Below are 19,393 nucleotides of genomic sequence, written 5' to 3' on the forward strand. Positions count from 1 at the left end.
TGTGCTGTTCAACACAGTTGTGATAAATCATGAAAATATTTTATTTTATTTTTTTACAGTGCAGTGACAGACAGCACTCAATACACTTGATAAATAAACCAGACAATAAAAAGTCAATAAACAGCTTATGAAAGTGAATGACAGCAATAGAGAACAGTTATTTTAAATTATAATAATATTTCACAATATTGTTTTGTTTTTTACTGTATTTTGAGCCTTATTTTGAGGTCCATGTGAGAGTAGCTGCACTGGTGCTTTCCTGTGCAATAACAGTTAAGGAAAGTGAATTAAACAGCTTGCTGTTGATTGCTGTCTCCAACATTTTGCCCCATGGCACTGTAATGTTGCCATGTTGCAATGTTGTAATGTTTTTTATTGGTATGACTCAGTCCAGTTATATTGATATAATTTAGTACATTCCAGTAAATTACATTCTATCTGTAATCAGGCCCTTAAAGTTAATTTTTTACTATATACGTCTCAAAACTGGGTTTCGGGAGTTGCTGTTCTTCAGAACTCTACAGCTATGGACTCAAGAACAGTGTTGGTCTTATTATGGATGTTGCTGTCGTCCTCCACTGGAATCAAACTAGATGGAAATGGCTATGTTGACATTACCATTGCAATCAGTTCAAATGTAAAAGAGGATAGCACGCTCATTGATAAAATTAAGGTGAATATGCTTGCTTTATTTTTTTTTTTTTTTTTTTTTTTTTTTTTTGGCTATTATGTGCATTAAATGTTTTTGAAAGATGTTATAAGAAAGATTTTGTGTTCCAATGTTTTTAATCCAATTAATTTAGTATATATTTGTATAACAGAACTACATATTAGGGGCTGTTAACGCATGCGAATAATTCAAAATCCGGTAACACTTTAGAATAATGGTCCGTCATTAATAAGTAACTATGCAGGAAGTAATGCAGGACTAATGAGTAGTACTACATTAACACTTCAGCTACTACTATTAACTAATATAGAAACAAGCTTAAGTAATCAGTAAGTAATATCAAATTTAGAAGATATTTCCTTATTAGCTAATCAATAATTACCTAAAGAGATTACCATCATTAATAACTATTAACTACACTGTAAAAAAAGTCAGTAAAATATACAGCAAAACACCGTCAAATTCCAACGGTAATGGAGCGTAAAACCAAAAACTTCCTTTTACTGTATTAAATAGATTGAATAACCGTTAATTGTGAGACTGGATAAAACTTTGTTTTTTACTGTAATAAAATGTTGAAATTATAAATATTTTCTGTGAAAACAAATAAATATGCATACATTTTACAATTAAATGTTGTAATGTTGAAAATGTCTAAAAACCTTAGATTTGATGGTATTATTTGAGTAAAACTACATCTTTTGGGGTTGTGCACATTGGAATTCACAGTATAAATCTGTAGATTTTTAAAGGTGCCCTTGATTCAAAAATTGAATTTACCTCGGCATAGTTAAATAACAAGAGTTCAGTACATGGAAAAGACATACAGTGAGTCTCAAACCCCATTGTTTCCTCCTTCTTATATAAATCTCATTTGTTTAAAAGACTTCCGGAAAACACACGGATCTCAACATAACACCGACTGTTACGTAACAGTCGGGGGCTCTGCCCCCAATATTTGCATAGGCCTATGCCATTGCCAGCTCATATTCAAGCCATTAGAAAGGGCAGAACGTCTGGATGTGCAAAGCAGAATCAACAGACTAGGTAAGCAAGCGATGACAATAGCAAAAAAGGGCATATGGACCAATATTAACTGACATGATCCATGATAACATGATATTTTTAGTGATATTTGTAAACTGTCTTTCTAAATGTTTCGTTAGTATGTTGCTAATGTACTGTTAAATGTGGTTAAAGTTACCATCGTTTCTTACTGTATTCACGGAGACAAGAGCCGTCGCTATTTTCATTTATAAACACTTGCAGTCTGTATAATGCATAAACACAACTTCATTCTTTATAAATCTCTCCTCATTAGCCGTTAGCCACGGAGCACAGCCTCAAACTCATGCAGAATCAAACGTTTAACATCCAAATATATACTTTACTCACATAATTCGAAGCATGCATACAGCATGCTTGACGAACATCTTGTAAAGATCCATTTGATGGTTATATTAGCTGTGTGAACTCTGTAAATGCGCTGTAATATAGTCCAGAGCTCGTGTGGCTGGGAAGATGCGATTGGCAGGGGGCGGGGTCGAGTGAAAATCAGTGCATAGTTAATGATGCCCCAAAATAGGCAGTTAAAAAAATTAATAAAAAAAAAACTATGGGGTATTTTGAGCTGAAACTTCACAGACACATTCAGGAGACACTTTAGACTTATATTACATCTTTTAAAAACATGATCAAGGGCACCTTTAAGCAAACAAAAACATTCATTTTTACAGAAGCAAGATGTTAAAAAATCCCACTAAACACTGGACGTCGGATAGACATGCAGATCATGTCTATATTAGGTCCGTCGGTCCATGACCATTTCTGAACATCTATTCGACGTCCAAACTACACAGTTAAAAAAAAACTGTCAAATTTACAGTAAAATACCGGCAGCTGTGGTTGCCAGGAATATACTGTGAAAAAAATGTGGAATCTGTAAAAGACAATACGGTATACTGGTTTTGTAACCCTAAATTTTACAGTAGACAACGGATTTTTTTTTACCAAAGTCATGGTAGAAAAAAACAAATATATTTGTCAATTATACAGGTCCACTATTTGGACGTCCAACCATGACCCATAAAAAAATTAATGGGGTAATTTTTTTGGACGTCATTTGGACGTCAATAACAGATGCAGGAAATTGACATGATTAATATGTAATATTTGTTTTATAGGGCCTATCAACATGATTAATACACGAAGAGCTCAGATGCAAAAGCCTCTAAGTGCCATCTGAAATTTTCTTCTAGAATTATCATTTTTATCAAGCTTGTATATTTAAGTTCAATAATTTCACTTAAATGGCAATGCAAATTACCTATTAATTGTCATTTAAGTGAAAGTACTTAACTATACCACAGCAAAATCCCCAGTGTTAAATTAACACATCTTACCGGGTGTTAAAAAGTAACACTGAAGCAGTGTTAAAGTTAATGAGATAATTGATTGATGATTGAGTGATGATTGACAATTAGTGGAGACACCTGATGATAATAAGCAGAATCACTGAAGAAACAACAAGAGAAAAAGAGAGAGACACAACAACTACAACTGACTTCCAGCCATTAAACATTATTACACTTATTATTAACCAGTTTGATTTGATTTCTGTCATACATCAACAAAAGTTCTTACTGAGAATGAACAGATGTTTAGATGTTAATGTTTGCATTTTTAAAATTTCATGCATGTTACCATGATGGTGTTTAGTGTGTGAATGACACTGTGTGCGCCTTCTATACGTTAGTGTTGTCCTTCTCAGCTTGTGAGAAATCTGCTTGTGATGAACTTTGATTCATCATGTGACTCTCATCACCACTGTGTTTGGTGACTGTCAGTGTATTGTAAAGATACAAAACAAATATTAGTACTTCATTAGGTTGGTAAATTAACATTATATCAGTTAATGAAATACTTTATTTTACCGTAAATTTAACAGATTTTTTTTAATGTTGCTACTGTATTTTTTACGGTAAAGTTCTGGCAACCACAGCTGCCGTTTTTTTACCGCAACTTTTACTGGGATTTTTTTTTTTACAGTGTATTACTGTTAAATTAACAACAAATTACTTTTTTTTTTTACTGCAAATATCCGTAAAAAGCTATGGAAAGTTGCATTTTTTACATAAAATTACTGTATAATTGACAAATATATTTGTTTTTTTCTACCATGATTTTGGTAAAAAAAATACGTTGTCTACTGTAAAATTTAGGGTTACAAAACCAGTATACCGTATTGTCTTTTACAGATTCCACATTTTTTTCACGGTATATTCCTGGCAACCACAGCTGCCGGTATTTTACCGTAAATTTGACAGTTTTTTTTTTACAGTGTAACGGACAAATTGTAAAGAACATTATCGTGTCTGAGACGTAATCAGTCATAATTTTTACTCTGAATATAGTTATAAAATGCATCATTAATCACTCAAGTGTTACCTAGTCACTATGCAGGAACTACTAGTGATCAGGACCATTATTTTAAAGTGAAAAACATATTTTTTCACTTTAAAATAATGGTCCAGATCACTAGTAGTTCTTAAAGAATGACTAGGTACTTGAGTAATTAGTGATGCATTTTATGACCACGTTGAGAGTAAAAAACAACAATCTTCAAGAACTACTAGTGATCTGGACCATTATTTTAAAGTGAAAAAGATGTTTTTCACTTTAAAATAATGGTCCTGATCACTAGTAGTTCCTGCATAGTTACTTTGTAACACTTGAGCAATTAATGATGCATTTTATGACCACGTTGAGAGTAAAAAAAGACAACTGCTCACATCTCAGACACTTTAATGTTGTGATTAGTAATTAATTAGTAATTCTTTATAATTGGTCATAGTTACCTATTAGTTCTTAATGATGCCACTCTCATTCTCTAATTATTGATTAGCTAATAAGGAACTATCTTAGTCCCAAATTCGATATTACTTACTGATTAGTTAAGCTTGTTTCTATATTAGTTAATAGTAGTAGCTGAAGTGTTAATGTAATACTACTCATTAGTCCTGCATTACTTCCTGCATAGTTACTTATTAATGACGGACCATTGTTCTAAAGTGTTACCCAAAATCCTTAACACGTTAAAATATTTTAACGCATATTTAACGCAAAAAATTACGGAAGCATGTGAAATTGCGTCATAACGTCATTTACGTCACGCAGTTAGATGATCTTAAATTCCATGCTGATTATATCAGAGATGGCAGAGAGAATTATTCATTCCAGTGTCTGTTTCGCTTTAAAACAAGAACTCTCTGTCATATTGTGTCATCTGAAGAGCGTGAGCCCTCCCGCATCACGCTGTTCCTGTCTGAACGGAACGTCGAAACATCCCACCGCTGTATGGACAGATGATATGAAAACTATGTTTCTCGGCTGGATAAAGCCAACGAGCTTCTTGCTATGAAAGTTTTGATGGATGAGGATTGCAGTCAAAGTAAAGATGATTGCGGTGAAGTACAGAAGCACGCGCGTGTCTGTTATACTGATGGGCAAACAAATCATGTATGAGCGCTCTCGACGCACTGATCGCACATTGTATTTATGCACAGACACATTTCAGTACTTTCACGTTGTTTTCACACACATTCAGGATAATGCTTGGATTTGTCCTGTGTATGTTGCTGTGTACTTTAATATATTTGCAGGTCAAGGCGGTTGGTTTAGTTTTTTTTGGCATCACCATGTGGTCCTGTTCAGTAACTTGACTTGTCTAAAATGTTAACAACAAGCTCTTTGCTGTTGCACAGGGACATAGAGGTCTTCACGGGTCCAAAAATTCATACCCGAACCCGAAGAGACCCGTAAATGTGCTACACCGAACCGACCCGGCCCCGACTATTATTTTGAAAGTTGGACCCGAAACCGTGCAGAACCAAGAGATGCTATAAATGTACTACCCGGAACCAACGTGGACCTGTCTATTATTTGAAAGCTGGACCCGACCGAGACCCGACTGGACCCGATCGGCACATAGGTCTATTCCACAGCAAACTGCTATTAATAAGTCAATAAACAAGTCACGAAAATAAAACGTTTTGTCTTACCTAATGTTAGTAGGCTAACAGTTAGCTTTCTCCCTTGTACCTGACTGTGATGCACTTGCCAAGAAAGTTCATCCGTTATTCCTCTCTTGCCGATTGAAATGCTCATTATTCCAGCTTTAATAGTCCACTTGCTGTCATGATGACAAATGCGACTTTGCAGTTTTGCATTATTTTGTTGTATCTCGAGACTCGAGTCAACTCATAATAAAATAACTTAACTGTAAAATAACTGTTTGCCCTTGCGAATAATAACGATTGCTTGTTCAGTGACATGGCAGCTGACGTTAGCATTAGCTACTTATTTGCGATCATTTCTGTGCTCTCTAAGCCGAGTCTGACCAAAACTCTATAACAAGACGGTTCATTCATAATATTATTATAAATATAGGAGAAAGAAAGTGCGCTCGCATGAGACCGCACATGCGCGTTAGCTGGAGCAACCTGAAACAAGCTTTTAAGCGTCATAGAAAACATTTGTGTGATAGTTAATCTCAGATTGTGTTAATGATTTGAAATATGTTATTTAAATGTGAGTGTGCAAGGCTGCAAGCAGTTTTTGAGATTTGAAGTTTGTTTGCATTACTGTTGCACACAATAGGAATAGGAAAACTCGATGATCACCGTTCGCTTGCTTTAACTCCGCCCGCTCTGCTTCTGATGGCTGGGGTCACTCGTGTTTTTTTCACCTTATTTCCTGGCTCATACTTTGCAAGTTACAAAACACACGCACAGCGCTGACTGACTCTCTGGGCCGGGTGATCTCCGAATCAGATTGGCTTGGGTATACACACAATGTTAAACAGACCCGGAAACCGAAGTAATATTTTGGGACCCGACCCGGCTGACCATTTAAAATATAGACCCGAACCCGTACGGGTCCCGGGTCCTCGGGTCTCGGGTCCTCTTTGTAGACCTCTACGGACAGTCCCGGTTTTTGGTGTTCTGTCCCCGGAAATGTCCCCGTTTGTTCAAAACGACATTGCAAAAAAGCCCAACGAGCATACAGCAGGCTGCTGGAGAAATTAGTGGTCATGTTCTCCAACAGAGGGGGTTGTGCAGATACAGATATACTCCTTATACTCCATGAAGAACGTAATTTGGATCTGGACCAGAGCATAGACCAGAGCAAAGCGCCATTATAGTCAAATATCAAAATAACGTCTCGGTTACAAAGGTAACCCTCGTTCCCTGAAGGAGGGAACGGAGACGTACGTCGGACAGACCGACGAATAGGAATCTCGCTAGAGAGGCCAATCTACTTCGAGTGTAACTAAACGAGCCAATGCACATTGGCATGCAATCATATGCATCAGCTGCTCGCCTCGCAGCGCGGGTATATAATGAGCAGCAGGTGCGTTGCATCTTCAGGTTTTCGCTGAGGAGCCGAACCGGATAGGCGGCAGCATCAGCGGGGTACAGCGACTGTGGCGACGGGACGTACGTCTCCGTTCCCTCCTTCAGGGAACGAGGGTTACCTTTGTAACCGAGACGTTCCCATTCAGTCGGTCACGTTCGACGTACGTCGGACAGACCGACGAATAGGAATCCCTACCAAAGCGCCACAGGAGCTGCCCCCTTCCAGCGCTCTGTTGTAAGCCACCTGAACCCCCTTGCCTGAGGATGGTGGGACAGGGCTAACACAGAGAGAGTCGATCACTGCTGTTCCCCAAAACCCATTCAGTGAGACTATTGGATAACGCTGGGAAAGCGTACCCTTCGCTGGGAAAGGAACGCTGCGGAAGCCACATCCTTCCCCGAAGGAGTTATGTGGAGAAGTACATATGGACTAACCCTGTAGGGCTGTGCTACATATGGAAGAGCTGGGGTGACTCCAACCCGATGAAGGGTAGGTTCTCCCAGAGGGAAAGACACGGGCTTCGTTTAGGAGCAACCGTGGAACCAACCATATGGGATCCCCGTAGGGTCACACATATGGAACCCAGCCTAAACCCGGTTCTCAAGGATACAACGGAGTATAGGCCTGGCGCCAGACGCTCCGCCACGTCGGCTGCCGAAGGGATATCGGAGGACTCGACAGGGTCTGCCTTGTAGGGACTCTCTGGAGAAAAGAAGCGCATGTAGCGCAGCAAGCCGACACTAAGCCGGGGCCTCTCCGTGCCTCTGACCTGTGGCGAGAACATGGGAGGAGACCGGCTCGACACGAAGGCTATAGTATCTAGCGAACGTGTTAGGTGTCGCCCAGCCCGCAGCTCTACAAATGTCTGTCAGCGAGGCGCCACGAGCCAGCGCCCAGGAGGATGCGACACCTCTCGTGGAGTGAGCATGCAACCTGAGCGGGCAGGGCACACCCTGAGCTTGGTAAGCCAGGGCGATGGCATCCACTATCCAGTGGGCCATCCTCTGCTTGGAGACAGCCTTTCCCTTCTGCTGGCCTCCATAACAGACAAGAGCTGGTCTGAGGTCCTGAGGCTTTAGGTTCTGTCTATGTACAGTCGCAAAGCGCGGACTGGACAGAGTAAAGCCAGGGCTGGGTCTGCCTCCTCCGAGGGCAGCGCTTGCAGGCTCACCACCTGGTCCCTGAAGGGACTGGTAGGAACCTTGGGCACATAACCAGGCCGGGGTCTTAGTACCACGTGGCTATCACCCGGCCCGAACTCCAGGCACGATTCGTCGACCGAAAATGACTGCAGGTCCCCTACCCTCTTGATGGAGGCCAATGCCACCAGCAGCAAAGTCTTCATAGACAGAATCTTTAAGTCTACTGACAGCAAAGGCTCAAAGGGAGCAATCTGAAGTGCTCTCAGCACCAGAGTGAGGTCCCAAGAGGGTATGGAGAGGGGACGAGAAGGATTTAACCGTCTCGCCCCCTAAGGAACCTGATGACCAGGTCGTGCTGACCAACAGATTTGCCATCTAAGTGGTCGTGGTAAGCGGATATAGCAGCAGTATGGACTTTTGAGGGTGGAGGGGGACAGCCTACGCTCCAACCCTACTGCAAGAAGGAAAGCACGACTCTGATCGAGCATCTTCGGGGTCTTCCCGGCGAGAAGAGCACCACTCGACGAACAGGTTCCACTTTGGAGGCGTAAGCACGTCTCGTAGACCGTGCACGTGCCGAAGTGATGGTGTTAAGTACCTCAGGGGGTAAGTCACCTAGAACCTCCGCATCCCGTCCAAGGGACCAGACATGGAGTTTCCAGAGGTCTGGACGCGGGTGCCAAAGAGTGCCCCGTCTCTGAGAAAGAAGGTCTTTCCTCAGAGGGATGGGCCAGGGAGGGGCTGTCGCGAGGAGTGAGAGTTCTGGGAACCAGGTCCGGTTGGGCCAGTAAGGCGCAACTAACAAGACCTGCTCCTCGTCCTCCCTGACTTTGCACAGGGTCTGTGCAAGTAGGCTCACTGGGGGAAACGCATATTTGCGCAGGCCCCGGGGCCAGCTGTGAGCCAGTGCATCTGTCCCGAGTGTCCCCTCGGTCAGAGAGTAAAACAACTGGCAGTGGGAGGTTTCTGGTGAGGCAAACAGGTCTACCTGAGCCTTTCCGAATTCTCTCCAGATCAGCTGAACCACCTGGGGGTGGAGTCGCCACTCTCCTGGCAGCGCAGCTCGTGATAGCTCGTCGGCCACACGGTTGAGCACACCGGAGACATGAATGGCGCGAAGCGACCTCAGATGCTTCCGACTCCACAGGAGGAGATGGCGGGCGAGTTGTGACATGCGACGGGAGCGTAGACCACCTTGACGGTTGATGTACGCAACGGTCGCAGTGTTGTCCATACGGACCAGTACATGCTTGCCCTGAAGCAGGCCTTTGAGGCGGCTCAGAGCAAGGCGTACTGCCAGCAACTCGAGGCAATTGATGTGCCAATGCAGATGGGGTCCCGTCCAAACCCCTGAGACTGCATGCCCGTATTACGTGGCACCCCAGCCGGTGGCAGAAGCATCTGTGAACACCACAGCATGCCGGGACACCTGTTCTAGGGGCACTCCTGCCCGAAGAAACAAGGGGTCCGACCACGGACTGAAGGTTCGGCGGCACGCCTGAGTGATTGGCACCCGGAATGTGCCGCGCTGCCACGCCCATCTCGGGACTCGGCCATGAAGCCAGTGCTGAAGCGGTCTCATATGAAGCAGACCGAGCGGTGTTACAGCCGCAGCAGCCGCCATATGCCCCAGGAGCCTCTGAAAGAACTTCAGTGGGACCGCTGTCCTGCCATTGAATGTATTCAGGCAGTTCAACACTGACCGAGCACGTTCCTCTGTGAGGCGTGCTATCTGCTCGACCGAATCCAACTCCATACCGAGAAAAGAGATCCTCTGCACCGGGGCGAGTTTGCTCTTTTCCCAGTTGACCTGAAGCCCCAACTGGCTGAGGTGTCTGAGCACCAAATCCCTGTGTTTGCACAACTGATCCCGGGACTGTGCTAGAATGAGCCAGTCGTCGAGATAGTTGAGAATGCGAACACCCCGTTCTCTCATGGGAACAAGGGCTCCCTCCACGACTTTCGTGAAGACGCGGGGAGACAGGGCCAGCCCGAAGGGTAGGACTCTGTACTGATATGCTCAACCTTCGAACGCGAATCTCAGGAATGGCCTGTGTCGCGGAAGAATTGAAACATGGAAGTACGCGTCCTTCAGGTCAATCGCTGCAAACCAATCTCGGGGACGGATGCACTCGAAAATGCGTTTCTGCGTGAGCATTTTGAATGGTAGCTTGTGGAGGCTCCGATTCAAAACTCGCAGGTCCAAGATCGGTCGTAACCCGCCGCTTTTCCTGGGTACAATGAAGTAGGGGCTGTAGAACCCCGACCTCAAATCGGCTGGAGGGACCGGCTCTATCGCGTCCTTCGCCAGTAGGACTGCGATCTCCGCACGCAGGACAGGGGCATCGGCATCTTTCACTGTAGTGAAGAGGACGTCCCTGAACTTGGGGGGGGGGAGCCGGGCGAACTGAATCGCAAAGCCGACCCTGATGGTCCGAAGGAGCCAGCGAGACGGACTGGGGAGCGCTAACCCGGCTCGCAGAGACCGTACAAGCAGGACCAAAGGGACCACCGGTGTACCCGCAGCAGGGCAGCGAGGTGGAACACAGGGACGCGGCTCGGGGGGCTCTCTTTGTGAGGCGGCCCGAAGCGGCGTCACAGTGTGCTAGGCAACACTTACCTGGCTCCACGGATGGACAGAGGGAGCAGTCGAGGCTTTGGCTGCCCGCTGCTCGCTGCTGTCCACTGGCGACAGAAGAGGGGGATGAGAGTGGTGAGGTTTTTCTCCTCCCACTGCTCTCCAAACCCTCTTCAGACCTGGAAATGGAGGAACTGCTCTTTAAAATTTGGGTACCGCTGCCTCTTGGGTCAGTGGCGGAACAGAAACAAACCCAATAAAGGATTTACCACCTGGCCCTCCTCCAGGGGTGGAAGAGCAGCCCCACCCATCTCTGGGTCGCCCGTCTCAGGGGTGATTCTCACCAACCAGTTAAACAGCTGCAGAGACGGGAGGCGTCATCTCCCCGCAATGGATACAGCAGAGCCTGCTGGGCCGGAGTTTCTTGCAGGGGACGACACCCTTGGCGACGAGCAGACTGAGGGGCGGCCCAAGAGGAACTCAATGGTTTGTCATGGGAAGCTCCCCTATCCGCTACTAACTGAGGAGAACCGCTGGGCTCAGTCCTCGACAGTGTCACCGAAAGGCCACCTCGTAAGATGGGAGCATTGAGAAAGCATTTAGCTTGACAACCTCTCACACCTCACAAGGTAAGCCAGGGGGCACTTCTGGACCACGGAGGTGGACATCGTCTGGCTGAGGGCCTGCGCCGTGACTTTGATCACGGTTAGTCAACAAGCGCAGCTCAACCCCAGCACAGAACTACCCTCATGCAAAAAGAGTGCCTTGGCCTCACATGCAGGGTGGGTGTGGTCTGTGTACAGCCACCCCATCCAAGAGGGTAGTGAGAGAGGAAAAACTTATGCAGATTGGCACCTTTGGCATTCCATATTTATGGCACCAATATACCCCCATACTGCCAAGTTTTCCATGCACATCTGGAAGACCCAGGAAAGCATGGCTGTAAACTCTGAATCTGAGTCAGCATAAGCACACACCATTACAGTGGGCAGCGTCACCCTCATTTCCAGAGCATAACAGCACTCTCTCCGATGCTGCAATCGACGTCTGTCCCTCAGCTGGAGCTCTGAATGAAATGCTAGGTTCCCCTATGAAAAGGACCAGCAGTCCAATCCAGAAACTGCACAGCTTGCAATGCGCTAGAGAGGGAGGGGCCCTAGGGGGTTGGTTCCCCGAAGGAACCCCTCAACCTCATGTCACCCAAGCCATATCAGCAAAGTAGACCTCTTCTGGTGCACCAGAGAGGGCGCTACAATGGAGATTACGCAAGGGAACCGCGCATCTAGAGCGCCGAGCGAGCGCTGGGTTGCCGTGACAACCCGCGCTGCAGCCCGGCAGCTCGACGGCACACGACACGCAGAGGAGCGAGAGGTTTGCTCTCGCTGATCTCCGCGGTCTCCCAGAGTGTCGGGCAGAGCCGCGGCTGTGCTTTTACACACAAGCGGCAGCTGGCCAACAACAGAGGGGACTCAAGCTTCCCGGAGAAAGAAGAGTCACGACCGGCGTGTCGACGTGATCATGTTCTCATATGAAAACATGAACACCCACGAACATCATTTCAGCACGCGCCCAGACATGCGAAACGGTGATCGTGGCCGTCAGTGAGGACAGGAACGATCGCATCCAGAAACACAAGTAGGATGTCGTCTTTAAAAAGACGCGAATCTACTTGTGTAAGCTCTTTCAGGGACTTTACTCTTTTAGAAGTGCTGAAGCACGCAGGGGAACGGCCACCGCAACACAGACAGGGATTGTGTGCAGCCTGTCATGTGCTTTCTCTCTCTTTGAAGGCGCTCACTCTTACCAGCCGTAAAAACGGCTTTTCAGCGCTCAAAAGCGCACCGTACCGGCCGTGAGAACAGCCTTCTGACGCTGTCAAACAGCTATTTGCTCAAAAACGGCAAACGAAACAGAAAAAGAGAGGACGTCGACCCCGCTGCTGTGCTGTTCGCCCGCACTCGGAAAAAAAGAGAAGTTCAACCAAAAGCTTGACTCGTCTTCTAGCAGACACTCGCTTGCAGAGAACAGGAACAAACACCGTTCGGCTCCGAAGCGAAAAGCTGAAGATGCAACGCACCTGCTGCTCATTATATACCCGCGCTGCGAGGCGAGCAGCTGATGCATATGATTGCATGCCAATGTGCATTGGCTCGTTTAGTTACACTCGAAGTAGATTGGCCTCTCTAGCGAGATTCCTATTCGTCGGTCTGTCCGACGTACGTCGAACGTGACCGACTGAATGGGAAACATCGTTATCGGTTTCAAGGTAGTAACATACTAACTATTCCTGTTAAATTAAAGTAATACTGTTTGTATGTTTTATAACAGGACCTCAAAAGGGTGCGAGATTGTTTTGCACAATTTTAAGCTTCCACAAATGTTCCGCAGTCACAACGCAGCAATTTCCACACACACCTCTTAACTACGCAGTGAAGGTTCACTCAGATATGAATAAAAAATAAAATAAAATAAAATAAAATAATGCACGTACTTTGTGCTGAAAATGAGTCTAAAATGCAAAATAATAGTTACAAATTTAAGTTATAACAGTTGTAATTTCGGTATACAGTAAAAACAGATTGTGAAAATTAAAATATTAAATTCAATAATGTTAAAAAATAATTGTTAAATGCCATTTTATGTTCATCTTCTTATATTTATGCTTTATTTTTGTAATGTAATGTGCTTTTGTAAAGTCATAATTGTATAACAGGCATATTGTTTTGAATTGCTTTTACAATGGTTACTATTAGTCGTGTTATTTTTTATTTATTTCTTTTTTTTTGGTGAACTGTATTAAAATCAGAGCAAAAATCCTAATAATAAGCTAAATATGTACATACATATTTGTATAAACTAAATGTATGAATTATATGAAAGCATATCATTAGGTTATTTGGTTATTTTTTGGAAAGACATCTAAATTTACCTTGAAAAAATATGGCAATGATGGCAAAATGGACGTGTTAAACAAGATAAATGGTGTATGCTAGCTATATATATATATATATATATATATATATAATTGTTGATAGTACTGTGAATGAACAAATTAACAATTAATTTTGTTTAAATACACTGAGTTTTCTCTGAGTTTTTTCTTTTTATCTTTTCACTTTCCTTCTGACAGGACATGTTCACTGAAGGGTCGATTTATCTTCATCAAGCATTGGAAAAAAAGGTCTATTTCAAAGAAGCTACGATACTCGTTCCACCCAACTGGAGTGGTGTGAAATTTGACAGAGCAAGCACAGAGTCCTATGAAAAGGTACAGAGCATTATGGCATTATATCTTTAAAATATTAATTTCCAGTCATTTCATTCACATATGATGTTGCTGACCCAATCTCTGTCAAACACAGGCCAAAATAAGAATCGATAATGCTGATTCAATTGAGCCATACGCTCACCAGTATGGTGAATGTGGAGATGAGGCTCAATACATTCATTTAACCCCAAACTATCTCCTAAACGACTCTGTCATTCAGCTTTACGGACCAAGAGGTGAATGTCATCTGTTATCCTTCAACATTTATCCAGGTTAATGCAGTAATCTGTTTGTTTAATTACCAAAAATGTTTGTTTGCAGGAAAGGTCTTGGTTCATGAATGGGCTCATCTGAGATGGGGCGTGTATGATGAATACAGTGAAACAAAGCCATTCTACCTTTCTAATCTCCGCCCTGCAGCTACAAGGTCATAAACTGTAAATAAAAAGAAAGAATATTATTAAAGTGTCCTTGGAAATTACAATCACTTTTGATTTCTTGCTTATTTGTAGGTGTAGCAATTTAATTGATGGACTGTTTTATCATCCTTCTGCTGATGGATCTCTTCAACTGTGCAACATTGATCCACAAACTTTACTACCTACCGAAGGCTGCAAGTATTTTCCAAACAAAAATCAGTACACAGAGAGCTCCATAATGTTCATGCCAAGCCTGGATTCTGTAAGTGCAGATTTTGCATGTTTCCACACATTCCAGAAAATTACTTCAGTAACTAATTAAACTTGCAGCATACAGTACATGATTTTTCCCTGGGGCCTTGGACGTTCATTTGGATGTTACATCCCACAATTATTATCTACATCAATTTCAATTTGCAACATCTGTTTGACAAGTTACATTTGCAAAATATAAAGTTTGAATTATAAGAAGCTAATATTACTTTTTAAGTTTGTCAGAAATTACTTGAGATATAAAGTTGAAATTCAGTGATATGAGGACTCAAAGATAATCAAGTTCTTTTTTTTTCTTTTTTCTTTTTAACTCTTTGGTTAAATAAAACGACACATCTTAAACCGATATGCTGAGCGAAACTGAGTGTTTGGGGACATACTTTTGTTTAGTGACAAATTTTGTTTTTTAGGCAATCACATTTTGTCGAGCACACGAACACATTTATGAAGCCCCAAACCTGCAAAATGAAAAATGTGGCAACAAGCCGACGTGGAACGTAATATTTGAGGATTCTGTGGATAAAGACACACTTCCTTCTCTAAAACCAATGCAGTCCTCTCCACCAGCGCCAATTTTTAAAGTTGTGCAACGAGAGCAACGGGTTATTTGTCTCATCCTTGATGTCTCAACAAGCATGGCAACAGTATGCAAATATTAAAAATCCTTAACTTCATTTGAAACAAGTGTGGCTGCATAATTTTAGCCTTTACACACTGAATATCAATGCTCTTAAATGAGTTCCATTTTCTAGGACAACAGAATCCTTCGACTACAGCAGGCTGCCACACTTTTCCTGCGGGAAATCATTGAGGATCAAGCCAGTGTTGGAATTGTAAGCTTTAGTACTGATGCTACGCTTCTGAGCCGCTTGACTACTATTGACAGTGAATCCACACGAGAGAAACTCATCAAATTGTTGCCAAGCGGAGCAAATGGATGGACATACATGTGTAAAGGCCTTGATCTAGGCATAAAGGTGCCATTTTAATTGTTAATTTTATGTTTGTAATATGTGAGGCGTATATGTAGTTTAATCTAAATGCTCTCTATTTTCTAACCATCAGGAACTTGAAACAGACAATGGGAATGCATTAGGAGATGAAATCATTTTTCTGACAGATGGTGAGGCGACAGACGACATTAATGCATGTAGTCAGAATGCAATAAAAAGTGGTGCCATTATACACACACTAGCTTTAGGTCCCAATGCAGATAAATTACTGGAGCAAATGGCAAAAGAAACTGGTAAGTAAAAAAAAATAAATGAGTATCTATATCTGAGTAAATCATATTGCATTAGCGCCAGTTCATGTATTGCAAAATTGTTTCATGGTGAAAATAGGGGGAATTTACTTCTCACCAAATGATCAGATCACCTCCAACCAGTTAATGGATGCATTTGCTTCACTGACATTATCAAATGGAGATTACACAAAAGACCCAGTTCAGGTTTGGCAAGTGATCACTCAGCATGATACAATTATTACTTTCATCGTTTAATTTTTTTATTTTTTTCATTCTTTAGCTAGAAAGTGTTGGAAAAACAACATCAGACTGGTTCAATGGGACAGTATCAGTGGATCAGACTGTTGGTAACCAAACCAGCTTTGTAATAATCTTTCAAAGTCAATTTCCTAGCATTTCCATACAGTCACCAAGTGGCTCGGTCTACAGTGAGACACAAATGAATCATGATCCATTTCTGAAAACAGTCACCTTGAATGTTCCAGGAACTGCAGAGGTATGACAACTTTTATGAACCAGTTATTCATTTTATAGTTCAGTCCATAAACATCTAAACTAAACATAAACTATTATAACACAATAAAAGGCATCTGGGCCAAGAGTTTTAGATGAGAGAAAATGTGTTCGACAGTATCTTCAGACTAAGACTTATCTTAGAGGTTATCACTGATGATTCAGCTACACTTACAGCAAACCTCTATTTTTCTGCTTGCATGTTTTTTTCTAGCCTGGGGACTGGAAGTACAGTATCCGAACTACAACACTTCAGGCTCTGACTATAACAGTAACGAGTCACGCGGCGAGTGCTGATGTTCCTCCTATCATAGTCAAAACCCGCATAAACCAGCAGTTCAGTGACGGCACTAAACCCTTGATAGTGTTTGCTGAGGTCAGTCAGAATTACAGGCCTGTAATAAATGCTGAAGTGCGGGCTACGCTGGAGTCCCAATCTGGGTCCGCACAAGAATTACGACTCCTGGACAATGGAGCAGGTAAATTACCCATAATTCTTGTTTCAAGTGTGCACTTAACTTAAAATATAAATACATAATGTAAATTTCCAACTGATATAACTCAGAGATTCATCTTTTCAGGAGCTGATGCTTTCAAAGATGATGGCGTCTATTCCAGATATTTCACAAAGTTTGAAAAAGGGAGAATCAGCTTGAAAGTAAGAGTGAAGAATCAAGATGGACAAGCCAGAATTACTGTCCAAAAAAAGAATGGCGCCCCATATGTACCTGGATACGTGGTAAACGGTAAACTCTTCTCTATTTTTGAAAATGCATTTAAACTTGATCACATCTGAAAAGATAAACTTGCATTCAGACCAACAGCACAATTGTGAGTTTGATATTGTTTTACAGTGGTTCAATAAAAAAAGTTAATATTGAGTAACTTTTTTAAAGTTTTAGACACAATATTGCCAGATACATTCTATTTTTGCCAGCAGCAGTGTTGCCAAGTCTGCGGTTTTCCCCTGGAATTGGGCTACTTTTACATTGTTTCCACTGGTTGCTTTTCATGTCTGTGGGTTGAATCGACCCCAAATAACATGATATTTAGCCCTTGAATGTGAACTTTACCAGGGGAGCCCCACCAAAAATGTGATTGGGCTAGTTTTGAGGAGCAATTGGGTGGGTTTTGTGAAAACCTGGCAACCCTGGCCAGCAGCAATAATTCTAAACAAAGCCAAAGCAGAATTATGCCCACTATTTATTGTGCATCACTCCAGCACTCTAAAGTTTGGATAAAATAAAAATATAAAGGAGTTGTTATTGCATTTAATTAGTCCAATTTGTGGTTTGTACGCAGCTGTTCGCAGGTATGAAGTGTGCAAGACACAAAATTTACAATGCAACTAAATGTAATTGCAATAGCTGGGTAATAATAGGTACTAACCCTAAACCTACTTTAACCCCTGTAGTTAGCTTACCAGTATTGTCTTAAGTAAATACACTGTAAGTACACATAAGTGCATGTACTGTCAACCCAAACTTCTTATTCAGTCAAGTGAAGTGATCTTGGTCCTGCTCAGTGAATAGAGAGACTGTGTAGGGACCCTGATAATTGGAATGCAGCTTGTGACTGACTGAATGAATGATTGTTTTGAATGAATTGCTTGAGATAATGATTCAGTTACTCCCTCACAAATACACTTGTATCTATGTAACCTGCAGAAAGTCATGCACAAACTGGAACTATATTTAGCTACACCGCTGCTCGGAGAAAACCTTCAGACAGAATCAAGCAGATTCAGGTGGTTCTTCTAATTTCAGGTGTGGTGGAGCTGAACCCTCCAAAGCCTCAAGTTTCTGAAGAACCACTCGAGGTTGGAAGTTTTACCAGGACAGCCATCGGTGAGAGTTTTGAGGTGGCTTTTACAGGCACAGCCCCACCGAATTTCCCTCCTAACAAAATCACAGATCTGAGTGCTGAGATCCAGGAGGACTCTGTGCTTCTCAGCTGGACGGCTCCTGGTGAAGACCTCGACCAAGGGACAGGTAAAGCATACAGTTACTATACCAGAATTTAAAATACAATGTTTTTCATCTTCACTGACAACATAGAATTAGTTTCAAATTTAGATCATGAAATAATGAAAATTTAATTGTCTTGCATGACATGTTTCTTTTGCTTTAAGCTAAATCCTATGAGATCAGGTGGAGCTATGACCATCAAATGCTTCGAGAAAACTTCATCAATGGTCATGTAGTCAACACAGCTGCCGTCTTACCGCTGGAGGCTGGATCAGTTGAACAGCATTCATTCAATCTCAGTTTCACAATCCAAAATGGCACCACACTTTTCTTTGCAGTTCAGTCTGAGGATGAACAAAATGCAAAATCTGAAACCTCTAACATCGCTCAAGTTTCAAAGATCCTCCCTGATCCAAACCCCCCTGGAATATCAAACCCAGGCTTGAATTTGACAGTTCTAGTCATTTCTTTGTGTGTAGTAATTATGGTCATATGCTTTGTTGTTGCTGTAATCACATGGTCAGTGAGACGCAGAAAACGCCTTGGTTAAAGAAACAACTGGAATTAACAATCTGATGCAAACAAATAAATCAATCTTTATGTCTAATTTGAATATAATGTACATCCAATAACTTTAGAACATTTCCTAAAACAACCATCTCTAACTATCAAAGAGAATTTCTTACTTTCTGAATATTTTTTTCAAGTACATGTATTGCTATCTCATGTAGAATTCTCATTTGTAATAGATTCTCAATCGATGTCTCTTCCTCTGAAATGTGAGCGACTTTAAATACAAAAGAATAAAAACATTTCTGTACAGTAAAAGGCATGTATTAAACTTTCATTATGATGATTTAAAGCACATTTTTAGTTAAGTCACTCTTTGAATTTTAAATG

At 42.4% G+C, this 19,393-nt stretch overlaps 1 protein-coding gene across 2 annotated transcripts; it reads left to right on the forward strand.

Moving 5' to 3' along the window:
* The first annotated feature begins 504 nt into the window (after positions 1–504).
* Positions 505–19,300, forward strand: LOC137005334 (calcium-activated chloride channel regulator 3A-1-like). 2 transcript variants are annotated; one of them, XM_067366178.1, is made up of 14 exons: positions 505–673; positions 13,938–14,075; positions 14,170–14,311; positions 14,397–14,502; positions 14,588–14,756; positions 15,178–15,411; positions 15,520–15,744; positions 15,833–16,013; positions 16,111–16,217; positions 16,294–16,509; positions 16,741–17,005; positions 17,108–17,272; positions 18,293–18,517; positions 18,658–19,300. In XM_067366178.1, the coding sequence occupies exons 1-14, from the start codon at positions 527–529 to the stop codon at positions 19,041–19,043; spliced, it is 2,706 nt and encodes a 901-aa protein (XP_067222279.1). In that variant the 5' UTR covers positions 505–526; the 3' UTR covers positions 19,044–19,300. The 2 variants fall into 2 exon arrangements, with proteins under 2 accessions (XP_067222279.1, XP_067222280.1); XM_067366179.1 differs by lacking the exon at positions 505–673 and adding an exon at positions 1,575–1,717 and having other exon boundaries at positions 18,658–19,299.
* Positions 19,301–19,393: the final 93 nt, after the last annotated feature.

Source organism: Chanodichthys erythropterus, chromosome 17 (assembly GCF_024489055.1).
Source record: "Chanodichthys erythropterus isolate Z2021 chromosome 17, ASM2448905v1, whole genome shotgun sequence".
NCBI lineage: Eukaryota > Metazoa > Chordata > Actinopteri > Cypriniformes > Xenocyprididae > Chanodichthys > Chanodichthys erythropterus.

Bases quoted from the DNA above. Each gene is read 5' to 3' on its own strand.
- LOC137005334 (XM_067366178.1), top strand. From the start codon at position 527: ATGGACTCAAGAACAGTGTTGGTCTTATTATGGATGTTGCTGTCGTCC. The intron at 14,076-14,169 runs GTACAGAGCATT...TGTCAAACACAG, and splicing joins GCACAGAGTCCTATGAAAAG to GCCAAAATAAGAATCGATAA. The intron at 17,273-18,292 runs GTAAACTCTTCT...TTCTAATTTCAG, and splicing joins ACCTGGATACGTGGTAAACG to GTGTGGTGGAGCTGAACCCT.